Source organism: Pelophylax lessonae (assembly GCF_965119305.1).
Source record: "Pelophylax lessonae genome assembly, chromosome: 10".
In the NCBI taxonomy this organism is placed as follows: Eukaryota; Metazoa; Chordata; class Amphibia; order Anura; family Ranidae; genus Pelophylax; species Pelophylax lessonae.
The window spans coordinates 171757093-171770559 of NC_138777.1; the positions used below are offsets into that span (position 1 = coordinate 171757093).

General features: G+C 43.4%; 1 protein-coding gene across 1 annotated transcript in view; it reads right to left on the reverse strand.

The window, feature by feature from the left end:
• Nucleotides 1–13467, reverse strand: part of STIP1 (stress induced phosphoprotein 1) — a 98208-nt gene that overhangs the window by 62597 nt on the left and 22144 nt on the right. Inside the window, exon 5 of the mRNA XM_082270700.1 lies at nucleotides 13026–13197. Within this exon, the coding sequence (XP_082126826.1) occupies nucleotides 13026–13197 (172 nt within the window). The remainder of the gene's footprint in view (nucleotides 1–13025; nucleotides 13198–13467) is intronic.

The following is a 13467-nucleotide window of genomic DNA, read 5'->3' on the forward strand; positions in this document are numbered from 1 at the left end:
CCGGGGGAGCCTGCAACCATCGAGGGCAGCCAAAGTAAAGCCAGCGAGACGCTGGTGAGCAAAGAAGAGTGAACAAAAAAACGAAAGTATAGAAAGAAAAGGGAAGAATATAGGAGAAGCAAAAGGGGAGATGAAAAGGAGAAAAGAGAGAGAGGAAAAAGAAAAGGATAATGGAAAAGAAAAAAGAAGGAAATAGGTGAGCAGGGAGAAAAAACCCCCAAAGAAATGAAGTATATGGAGCTAATATGACAAAAAATTAATATGAAGAATTGTATAAAGGAAAAAGCAAATTTGACTCCATTAACCCCTACTGAGCAAAAATGAAGAAAAAAAGGGGGGGGGGGGAAGGAAAAAAGGACAAGATATATATGTATATATACTTGTCCATCGCGGTGGCACAGTATTGGTCTCTCAATTGCATGTTACAACCAATATACATCGTATAGACATAGTCTGTGTAATGATGAATAAGGCCGTATTTCTACACCATATACTAGTCAGAAGGGTCCATTAGACCATCGTAGATAAAATTGTACAAAACCCTGCTTCTAGTCAAATCAGAACATGTCAGGTCATCCACAAAAAATATGGCATATTATGTAAGTATGTTTATGATGCATATAAAATATATGACAAGAAAGTTCAAATGGGTCTATATCACCCAAGATGAAATACACGATATAAGTATTTGAATAGTATCAAACTATCTTAATATAGCGTCCTGGACATAAGTACTATATCATAGACCTAATCTTACACCCCATAGAATTATATGATACTGTTCGTTTAGCCGCACCCAGACCCATCTACCTGGGCGGTCTTTTTGAGATTTGATGATAAAAGTTGGGTGGTGAAGGAAATGGGAATGAGTAATAGGGGGTTTATGGTTATTCATCTTACATGGAAGTGAGGACACAGCCTATTTTAGAGGGGGACATAATCGTGATCATTGTTCCCAGCCGCCTGAGGAGAAACCCTCCAAAAATGGTCTGAAACTGATCACATCGTTCAGGCCCGGGGCTGTGGTGGCATTTAAGTCCAGGATCCAACGTGTTTCCCGCTGTAGAAGGGTCTTATTCCAGTCCCCGCCACGGGGACTGGGGTGGACCCTATCCAGAGCGAGAAACTTTGGAACAGGAGGGATACCTGTGTGCATATCTCGTACGTGTCTACCAAGTGGTAGATCAGGATCTCGTTTTTGCATACTCAATACGTGTCGATAGATACGTTTATGAAAGGGCAGTTGGGTCTTCCCTACATAGTAGGACCCACATGGACAGGAAAGCAAATACACCACCCCTGCCGTTTTGCAGTTAACGAAGTGGTGTGCCTTGAATGTCCTTCCATTGGGGAGACAAATGTTGGGGTCTCTATTAATATACTGGCAGTAATTACACCCCCCACATGTAAACGTTCCGAATCTTTTACATGGGTCTTTACGATATTTGCCAACAAATTCACTCCGTGTAAGATAGTCTTTTAAAGCTTTGGTTCTACGATACGTAATAGCCGGTCTCTGTGTAATATGTGGGCTGATATTAGGGTCACAACTCAACATATGCCAGTATTTTTGGATCGCTTTAAATACCTGTTGATGCTGTTCTGAATATTGCATTATGATGCGAGGGAGATTCGCATCCACAATGCCAGATTTAGTTTTATTCTTGTTTTTAAACAGCAGTTCTTGTCGCGTAAATGAGTTTGCTCTGTTAAACGCTTTTTTGAGGCAAGTTTTCGAATAACCTCTTTTTCGTAGGCGTGCCCTCAGGTTATTAGCCTCGATTTTGAATTGTGTATCATTTGAGCAAATTCTACGAATACGGAGGTATTGGCTGAAGGGTATGGATCTGACTAGTGGTGCCGGGTGTGAACTGGACGCATGCAAGATAGTGTTCGCGGATGTGGGCTTGCGGTATAGGGTAGTTTGTATATTTCCTAAGCCGTCCTTCTTAATGGTGATATCAAGGAAGTTAATTGAGTGTAAGTCATAGTTCATAGTAAACTTCAAATTGAAGTTGTTATTCATATGAGTAACCCCCTCAATGAGTTCCTTAATCGAGCCGCTCCAAATAACTAAAATGTCATCAATGTAGCGGTACCAGGTTAGGACGTGCCTGGTCCAGCCTGTAGACGAATCCTCAGATAACAACTGGCGTTCCCACTCCCCCAGGTACAGGTTGGCATACGATGGGGCACACGAGGTCCCCATCGCAACCCCCTGCACCTGGAGGTAGTGGGACCCATCAAATGAAAAGATATTGTTGGTAAGTATAAATCTAAGGCCCTGTATGAGAAACCCATTGAGGTCACTTTGATGTCTATCAGATTGGGACAGTATTTTTTGGATTACCTGGATGCCCTGTTGGTGTGGTATCGAACTGTAGAGTGCTTCCACACAACAGCCTCCATACCCCCCCTTAATATTTTTCAGACAACTATCACAATTATGTCTACGCCAACATAAGACCTGTACCACAGCCACTTCAATTGACCCTCTGCGGTCGCATTTACTCCACATACTAAAGGTAAATGTCTTCATGGTCTTAAAGGGGTCAGTGACCAATCTACAGGGAATTATTACCCCTGGTCATTTCAACCCTTGTGTTTTATATTTTGATATTTTTTGCATTAGGTATCACAAATGATTATACTCTTATATGTGAGCGGTCCATGCTGAGCCATTACTGACTGGTCATCGTGGTGCCCTGCTGGTCCCTCCGGGCAGCTACTGCTACTATACTTTCCATACTCTCACGGAGTTCTCTTGCCCTGAACGGGCTTTGGGAAACTTGGGCATCCCTCCACACGGTAGCAATACCGTTTTTATTCGACAGACCAATACAATCCACTGGTTGGACACAAAGGGTAGGTTGATTGATATAGAGCGTATGTTAGAAGACAGAGTACACAACTGTCGGCTTGTGAATATACAATTGTACAAATGTCTGTTTTAAAGTATATTGAAGCAATTGTTTTCCTAGATATACTAGGCGAAATACAGCCATATAGATATTTGCTTTACAATATATTAAATCGCTTTACTTTTTTAGATACACTAGGCGCTCTACCTGGAACTCTGGGTGACCCCTGAGGAAGGGCTGATTCCATGCCCGAAACGCGTAGGGTCGGTTCCGGTTCCATGATTGCCCTATGTACCTAAGCGTCCCCATCCTGGTTCGGTATTCGGTCTGTCAAATGCATGCATTTTTAATGCCCTGTATGTGCAATTGTGTCTTTTTCTAAATATTGTGTTTTTTATGATTTGTCCTATTTTGTATCAATAAAGATTATTTTATGCAGTATACAGTGTTCAGCGGCATTTATAGTCCCATACCACAAGGGGAATTCTTTTTGTATTCACACTGACTAGGGATGATGGCCGCTGACACTGGGCACTGAGTATGAGAATACTTTCTGTCTCTATCGATTAGGGTGGAAGACACCCATTTCCCCGTTTCTAGTATTCTCATACTCATTGCCACATCTATCTCATACAACTAATGTGTATGAGTATTTACGATCATCAAGATTATATTTACTCTAATTAAAGTTTAAGTTATTTCTGGATATAGTTTTGCTTACCTACGAATACTCATTGAGTCCATAATGTTCAAGGGCAAGAACTTTGAGAGTATTCTGTCTTTTTATAGGGAGCAGGGCAAAAAGGAAGCCCAGGAGTCTGAACTAGACTCTCTGTTCTTTCAGCTCAAGAAAATGGTTGAGAAAAGAACGAACCTACATCTACATATTGAGAACTTTGAGCAGTATGTGAGGGAGGACATCAACCCGTTCGGTCTACGCATCCAGATCTTCCCTACTATGGAGGATCTGGATGACGCATTCAAGAAGCGGTGGGAATCAAACCTACAGATTTGCTCCAAAAATATGATGCTACTATTGATAGAGGAGTACAATAAACGTATCAAACTATTAGAAGGGAAAATTGATAAAATCTATGAAAAATTGACACCCTTCCAGGACTCACCTAGATACAAAAACCTGGAGTCCAATATTAAGATACAATTGGACAAAACTATTAGTGAGAACATCGTCAAAAAGGAACGTAAAATCTGTAGGGATAGAGTGGCCTTCCGTGACCATGTGGCGTACAGGTGGTCCAATCATTCAACGTACCAACTACCTAGAGGACTAAGACCATCTAAAAACCAATACGGATCAAATTCTTCTTTGAATTCATCCGTCTCGTCCTCGTCCTTTAAACAGGATGTCCCTAGAAAATCCGGTAAGAATAAACGAAATTCTCCTAATAAACAGTCAAAAAATCCATCTAAAAAGCAAATAACAGAGGGAAGCCGTGCACTCCCTACGCCAATAGGGACATATAACACCCGCCAAAATCGCAATGTGCCTGGTATGTCTGACCCTACCAATGCACTGTCTAAACAAACTAAGCGTCCAAACATCAGCACGGCCCAAACAGAGATAGGATTAGAAAACGAAGACTCTGACGGTTTTTTAGAGACAGAGGACCAGGAAATATAAGAGAAATCCATAATCTAGACTCACCTCCTAAGACACTGGGGGATAGTGTATTATTACACACAGACCCCAACAATATAAATACCGAACAGGACCACTGTGACGTCATTAATCTCACGGACTACCCCATCACCACCGCAGAACTATCCTTACTGTCAAAGGGCCTGAGTTTTTGCCCTCAAAATAAACCAGATAAATTCTCTATGATAAAAGATTTACATTTATTTGCTAGGAAGGTTCTACTCAAAACCCAGTATGACAAAAAAACTAAAATCCCTCTCTCTTCTGCAAAAATAGATAGCAGAACTACAAAGGAAAATGAAGCCTTAGATTGTCTTATATCACTCCTTGAGGAACAAGAGGAAAGAGATCTGATTGACAATATCGACCTGGACTCGTTACTCAACCTAGTTGAGACGGATCGTGACCAGTCGATAGTCCAAACAACGCCCATATTTCGGAAGAAGTCAGACATGTTCCCGCCCCTTAATCTCAACTCAAATTTAGCAGCATTTGTCTCCCTGACTACACAGGAGATAAATAAAATACGATTTTCCAATACCACTTCCAATTTGTCTAATGAGGAGAAAAAAGCTCTAAAGTCTTTAATAGAGCAATATGATCTCACGATCAAACCATCAGATAAGGGCGGGAACATAGTCATACTTAGTAATTTACAATATAAGGACATGTGTCTTCGCATCCTCAATAACAGGGAGTGGTATAGGCCTATCTCAAAAGAGGCCATTGATAGGTCCAACTTGGAATTCTACACCATGGTGGACCATGCCTATCTTTACAATATCATAGATAAGCCTACATGGGATTTTTTACGGACAAAATTTCCGGCGGTCCCCACCTTTTACAGCCTACCGAAGGTCCATAAACACCCTTCCAAACCCCCAGGGCGCCCGATAGTGTCCGGATGTGGGAGCATATCAGAGAATCTAAGTAAGTTCATAGATTCAAAACTACGTCCTTTTGTACAGAGTCTACCCTCATATGTTAGGGACACGATTCACCTACTCCAGGTTTTGGAGTCGACAGTGATTCCATCGGATGCCCTGTTGGTGGCTATCGATGTGGAAGCACTCTACAGTTCGATACCACACCAAAAGGGCATCCAGGTAATCCAAAAAATACTGTCCCAATCTGATAGACATCAAAGTGACCTCAATGGGTTTCTCATACAGGGCCTTAGATTTATACTTACCAACAATATCTTTTCATTTGATGGGTCCCACTACCTCCAGGTGCAGGGGGTTGCGATGGGGACCTCGTGTGCCCCATCGTATGCCAACCTGTACCTGGGGGAGTGGGAACGCCAGTTGTTATCTGAGGATTCGTCTACAGGCTGGACCAGGCACGTCCTAACCTGGTACCGCTACATTGATGACATTTTAGTTATTTGGAGCGGCTCGATTAAGGAACTCATTGAGGGGGTTACTCATATGAATAACAACAACTTCAATTTGAAGTTTACTATGAACTATGACTTACACTCAATTAACTTCCTTGATATCACCATTAAGAAGGACGGCTTAGGAAATATACAAACTACCCTATACCGCAAGCCCACATCCGCGAACACTATCTTGCATGCGTCCAGTTCACACCCGGCACCACTAGTCAGATCCATACCCTTCAGCCAATACCTCCGTATTCGTAGAATTTGCTCAAATGATACACAATTCAAAATCGAGGCTAATAACCTGAGGGCACGCCTACGAAAAAGAGGTTATTCGAAAACTTGCCTCAAAAAAGCGTTTAACAGAGCAAACTCATTTACGCGACAAGAACTGCTGTTTAAAAACAAGAATAAAACTAAATCAGGCATTGTGGATGCGAATCTCCCTCGCATCATAATGCAATATTCAGAACAGCATCAACAGGTATTTAAAGCGATCCAAAAATACTGGCATATGTTGAGTTGTGACCCTAATATCAGCCCACATATTACACAGAGACCGGCTATTACGTATCGTAGAACCAAAGCTTTAAAAGACTATCTTACACGGAGTGAATTTGTTGGCAAATATCGTAAAGACCCATGTAAAAGATTCGGAACGTTTACATGTGGGGGGTGTAATTACTGCCAGTATATTAATAGAGACCCCAACATTTGTCTCCCCAATGGAAGGACATTCAAGGCACACCACTTCGTTAACTGCAAAACGGCAGGGGTGGTGTATTTGCTTTCCTGTCCATGTGGGTCCTACTATGTAGGGAAGACCCAACTGCCCTTTCATAAACGTATCTATCGACACGTATTGAGTATGCAAAAACGAGATCCTGATCTACCACTTGGTAGACACGTACGAGATATGCACACAGGTATCCCTCCTGTTCCAAAGTTTCTCGCTCTGGATAGGGTCCACCCCAGTCCCCGTGGCGGGGACTGGAATAAGACCCTTCTACAGCGGGAAACACGTTGGATCCTGGACTTAAATGCCACCACAGCCCCGGGCCTGAACAATGTGATCAGTTTCAGACCATTTTTGGAGGGTTTCTCCTCAGGCGGCTGGGAACAATGATCACGATTATGTCCCCCTCTAAAATAGGCTGTGTCCTCACTTCCATGTAAGATGAATAACCATAAACCCCCTATTACTCATTCCCATTTCCTTCACCACCCAACTTTTATCATCAAATCTCAAAAAGACCGCCCAGGTAGATGGGTCTGGGTGCGGCTAAACGAACAGTATCATATAATTCTATGGGGTGTAAGATTAGGTCTATGATATAGTACTTATGTCCAGGACGCTATATTAAGATAGTTTGATACTATTCAAATACTTATATCGTGTATTTCATCTTGGGTGATATAGACCCATTTGAACTTTCTTGTCATATATTTTATATGCATCATAAACATACTTACATAATATGCCATATTTTTTGTGGATGACCTGACATGTTCTGATTTGACTATAAGCAGGGTTTTGTACAATTTTATCTACGATGGTCTAATGGACCCTTCTGACTAGTATATGGTGTAGAAATACGGCCTTATTCATCATTACACAGACTATGTCTATACGATGTATATTGGTTGTAACATGCAATTGAGAGACCAATACTGTGCCACCGCGATGGACAAGTATATATACATATATATCTTGTCCTTTTTTCCTTTCCCCCCCCCCCCTTTTTTTCTTCATTTTTGCTCAGTAGGGGTTAATGGAGTCAAATTTGCTTTTTCCTTTATACAATTCTTCATATTAATTTTTTGTCATATTAGCTCCATATACTTCATTTCTTTGGGGGTTTTTTCTCCCTGCTCACCTATTTCCTTCTTTTTTCTTTTCCATTATCCTTTTCTTTTTCCTCTCTCTTTTCTCCTTTTCATCTCCCCTTTTGCTTCTCCTATATTCTTCCCTTTTCTTTCTATACTTTCGTTTTTTTGTTCACTCTTCTTTGCTCACCAGCGTCTCGCTGGCTTTACTTTGGCTGCCCTCGATGGTTGCAGGCTCCCCCGGCGCGGGTAGGGGGCGCTTGCTGTGCTGGCTCCCCACTTACTCCAGCTCTCTTCCTGAGTAGCTGGTTTCCCGCGCTGGTGCCCGTGGAGCGCGGACCCGGCCTCTCCTTCCGGGATGGGCGGGGCCCGCGCTCTCCGGGCGGATGACCGGATTGGCTCTCGGGACTGCTCACATTGACGTCACACGTCCTTGCTGCGCAGGCGCCGGCGTCATACGATGCCTTTTAAACAGTCTGAGCTTATGGCTATCCGCAGAGGATGCCAAGCCCACGAACACCCAGGGACAGTAAGCTATACAAACTTCTTTGCTGCATGTCATTTTGTCATTAACTTTGCCCTTCACTAATACGTTCTTATTATATTTCTGTATGTTGACTATTTGCACGATCTGGTATAAGTTCTCTACCACTACTCACCATGTATTCTTTCATTCACCATATAATCTCTCCCCTGCAATTGCCCAACACACCTTCCTCCCCATATTCTTATCTATCTTATGGGCTATCTTCTCACCACTATATAGGTACATGGCACGCCTTATTTGTATGTGGTCATGTATGCACACTGCCGAAAAACCAATCCTAAGACTGTCCACGGCGGTCTGGTCATGCTTCTATGGCACACATCAATGTGGACAGTTTTAGTTTTTCTTCTCTTATTACCTGTAAGTCATGTTAGTATGACATATAGCATATTATCATGCTGTATACTATGGATTCACATAGGCATGTGTGCGTCCATGCCCCCTGCCCTGTGCATGATATATATACCTATACAATACTAAATTTAATGCACTTTCTCTGCATCTTTTTCACTTGTTTGCATTATTGTGTGTCTTGCATGGATTCCTCGGTTCTTTGCACGAATCGGGGATTTGGTCATATCACACACCCCTCCCCCCCTCTCTTTCTATATTGCACTTTGTGCAACCTAATGGGGTTGTAACAGCCTCCATACCCCCCCCTTAATATTTTTCAGACAACTATCACAATTATGTCTACGCCAACATAAGACCTGTACCACAGCCACTTCAATTGACCCTCTGCGGTCACATTTACTCCACATACTAAAGGTAAATGTCTTCATGGTCTTAAAGGGGTCAGTGACCAATCTACAGGGAATTATTACCCCTGGTCATTTCAACCCTTGTGTTTTATATTTTGATATTTTTTGCATTAGGTATCACAAATGATTATACTCTCTTATATGTGAGCGGTCCATGCTGAGCCATTACTGACTGGTCATCGTGGTGCCCTGCTGGTCCCTCCGGGCAGCTACTGCTACTATACTTTCCATACTCTCACGGAGTTCTCTTGCCCTGAACGGGCTTTGGGAAACTTGGGCATCCCTCCACACGGTAGCAATACCGTTTTTATTCGACAGACCAATACAATCCACTGGTTGGACACAAAGGGTAGGTTGATTGATATAGAGCGTATGTTAGAAGACAGAGTACACAACTGTCGGCTTGTGAATATACAATTGTACAAATGTCTGTTTTAAAGTATATTGAAGCAATTGTTTTCCTAGATATACTAGGCGAAATACAGCCATATAGATATTTGCTTTACAATATATTAAATCGCTTTACTTTTTTAGATACACTAGGCGCTCTACCTGGAACTCTGGGTGACCCCTGAGGAAGGGCTGATTCCATGCCCGAAACGCGTAGGGTCGGTTCCGGTTCCATGATTGCCCTATGTACCTAAGCGTCCCCATCCTGGTTCGGTATTCGGTCTGTCAAATGCATGCATTTTTAATGCCCTGTATGTGCAATTGTGTCTTTTTCTAAATATTGTGTTTTTTATGATTTGTCCTATTTTGTATCAATAAAGATTATTTTATGCAGTATACAGTGTTCAGCGGCATTTATAGTCCCATACCACAAGGGGAATTCTTTTTGTATTCACACTGACTAGGGATGATGGCCGCTGACACTGGGCACTGAGTATGAGAATACTTTCTGTCTCTTGCTGGGGACAAGAGCGAAACTCGATCTTGTAACTGGAAAGGAATAATTTTGTGGACCTACTTGTCTTGCACCAGTGAAGTACACAGGTCTGAAAACGAGCAAAGATGTCCTCCCACCCCTGATACGGGTGAGGGTGTACCTTCCTGCTTAAGAAGCCTCGTCCACGGTTCTGGAGAATCCTGCTCTCGGCTTGCCAGACCAGGTTCGTTTGAAGCCTCCAGAGAAGGCCCTGAAAGGCTTCGAACCCTTGTCAGTCAACCCTGAGAGGGGGGGGGGGAAAGAGAAACACACCTTATGAGCCGAGGAGGATCCACGTCTACAACGAGGTTCAGCAGCCTGTGGAAGAAAGGTACTCTTTCTCCCCCCCCCCCCCCCCCTGTGAGACCTTTAATGTCGTCATCCAGGGAAGCTCCAAAAAGACAAAAGGGAAAAATCAGTCAAGGCCTTCTTAGAAGCCTGGTCTGCAGACCAGCATTTAAGCCAAATGATACACCGAAGGACCATCACCAAAAAAGAGGCGAGCCATCAGGAGAGCCACATCCAAGGAGGAATCACAGAAACTGCAACTCTGGACCAGCTGGTCCAACAGCTCAGCAAAGGCAGGAGGGAGTGGTTTACTCTCCAGGTCACGGCATAGGAGCTTAGCCCACTCGGTCAGCGTTTGCGGCACTAGGGCAATGGTAAATACCGGCCTCATTGCTGAACCTGCTAATGTGTACCTAATGTGGGCCATAACATCCGCCCCCTGGTCAGCCAGATCCCTAAATTCCGGGGACTCTTCCACCGGAATCATGATTTCCTTGTTTAATCTGGAAACCGGAGGGTCCACCACTTCTTAAGAAGGGACTCCTTATGGGGGTTAAGCCTAATAAAGCGCTTAGGAAACCCACAGGGACGCTTTGATTGTCCCCACTCTTTAGCGACAATTCTGTCAAAATAGGTGCCACTCTGGATGGCTTGTGAGTGCCAAAGGGTACCTGCGCCTCTGTGCCAGCTTCAGCCGTGTCCTCTATCTTCAGGGTCTCACTCACAGATACAATCAGTACATCTACCAGTGCCTGACATGGAGGAATCATCCTCACTATCAGAGGATTCCAGGAGCGTGGTCGCAGACCCAGCAGGCAGCCGAATCAGATTCAGGATCTGAGGAGACAGATGAGGCAGGGGGCGTTTTGCAAGCCCGTCGCCCGCAAGCCGCCTCCACCCAGGACACAAGGGACTACAGGACCGCCGTCAGTGCATCGATTGATGGTTGGGACGCGGAGGGCCCCGCAGCCTCAAAGACAGGGGATCAGGTAGGGAAACCTGCTCCAAGGATTCCATGAATAACCAAAGGGGACCCCACAAAAAGTGTAACCCACTGCTAAGGGACAACCCTCACAGCACTGGCAGCACCACCCAGTCACCAAGCACAAGGTACAGAGCGATCCCCAGCAGAGAGGGGAAGAACCCCACCAGACTCACCACCCACTGACACAGCCACCTGCAAGCACCAGAAAATTCTGCACTGCATGTGTGGTGATCAGGAAGCTAAAGGATCCATGAGTCAGCCCCTGGGGATAAGGAGGGGCTCCCACCGCCGAAATTGCCACCCACAGGGCTTCACTGTCATGGCCGCTGCTATTTGCAATGGTAAACCACAATAAAATGGTTGCCAAACTAGACAAAAATGGCTGCCATGTACAGAACCACACAGGCTACAACAAAATGGTGGGGCCATGAGGCATACAGGGACCCAAAAAGGGGGTACCAGGCCTCAGGACAGATCCAGTCAGGATGGGGTTCAGATATCGTAGACAGGTGTTCCACGTCTGCCATTCAGGAAATAGTGAAGTTTGAGATAGTCAAGCAACTAAAATATTAACCCATTGAAGACCAGGCATTTTCTGGCACTTTAGGTTTACATGTGATTTTTCAAACACATCACCCCAGTACAACCACTTAAAAGTAAAATGATGTACCAGGTGTGTTATTTGGCAGCAAGAGGTTAAAGCGGCTCTGCAGTCATTTTTTCATCTTTCCATCTATTAAATCCTCTGCCCTTGTTATTTTAACTTTGGACAGAAATTTTTTTTTTTTCTGCCAATAAACACCTTATACAGCCCACTTCCTCTGTCTGGTAAAATGTCCAGGCTGGTGACATGCACAGCTCGCTCTCTAATCGCATGAGAGTTTTCCAGCAAGGGAGAGAGGGATTAGTCATTAGGAAAGCCAAGAAAAGCTGGTGTTTGCTGGATGAGGGTGGAGATAACAGGAGACTGCAGTGATCCATGTGTATTCATCCAGAGAGGAGAAATGTGCAGACAAGCAGTGGTGTGTGCCTGTCTGGGTGAATTATATATATATATATATATATATATATATATTATATAAATAAAATTGTGTGCGTGTAGAAATCCAGGAAGTGAACAGTCAGCGGCTTCAGCTGCCCACAGTTAAAATGGCTGCAACCAGATTTAGTAGAGGGAAATTTCTGCAGAATATTTGGCAAGTGCAAAATCACAGTACAGTATATATGAAATATGCAAAGTGGTTGGATGGAGGGCTTCAGAATGGTAGAGGATGTCTTTATTACAAAATTGTGAGCAGACTGCAGTTCCTCTTTAAGGAAGTCAGCAACTGCAGCCCCTGAAAGACAAGCTTAATGGCTGAAAACATTGACAGAATAAAAACTTCCAAAAAGTGTCTCTTAAACCAGAAATAGATGGTTCAAATCTCGGCTGGTTCAGCAGGGACAGGCAGAGATTCAAATTATCTATGAGCAGACTGATTGTACTCAAGTCGATCCATGGATCAATTTGGGTACAACCACAATGCCAGACTTTTATAAAAAATTTGTGAAAGGGGATATAGCCACTAGAAATAATCCCTGTGTTCTTCCCCTAGGGAAAAAAAAAAAAAAAAAAAAAGGAAGGAGAAACACACATGGGCTATGGACGGCTTTAAGGTCACAATAAAGCTTTAGAGAAAAAAATAAATAAATAAATAAGTTTGCAAGCTTTACTCTCCTACTTTATTTCCAGCATTGGGTCTAATTTGCATTTATCTTGTAACATTTCATGGGTCACTTCTCACCTGTTTCTTATTTTCAGGGAGATCTTCTTCCATTGGCTCAGGCTTGTTCTCTTTTTTGGGCTGAGTGGGAGGAGGTGGTGCTGGAGGTTCCTCTTCTTCATCATCCACACTGCCTAGATCTACTCCAAGCAATACACTCAAAGTTGTCATAACTCGTGGATCCTGAAGCTTTCTAGAAAAGGAAAAAGAAGGGATATTTGAGAGAAGGAAAAGAGAAAACAAAAAAACTGGGTGGTCTGCAACATATGCTCGCAAAAACTGCCCTAAAACATACAATGAGAAGGTCTAACCTGATAAATTTAACCACTTCAAGCTCCACTTCAGCTCCAGGACTTTTCTGAACCCCAATACATTATATATTTGTTAACACAAAGGTCGTAGAGAATTGGTGGCTGTTGCAATTTTTTACGTCACACAGTATTTGCGCAGCCGATTCTCAAAC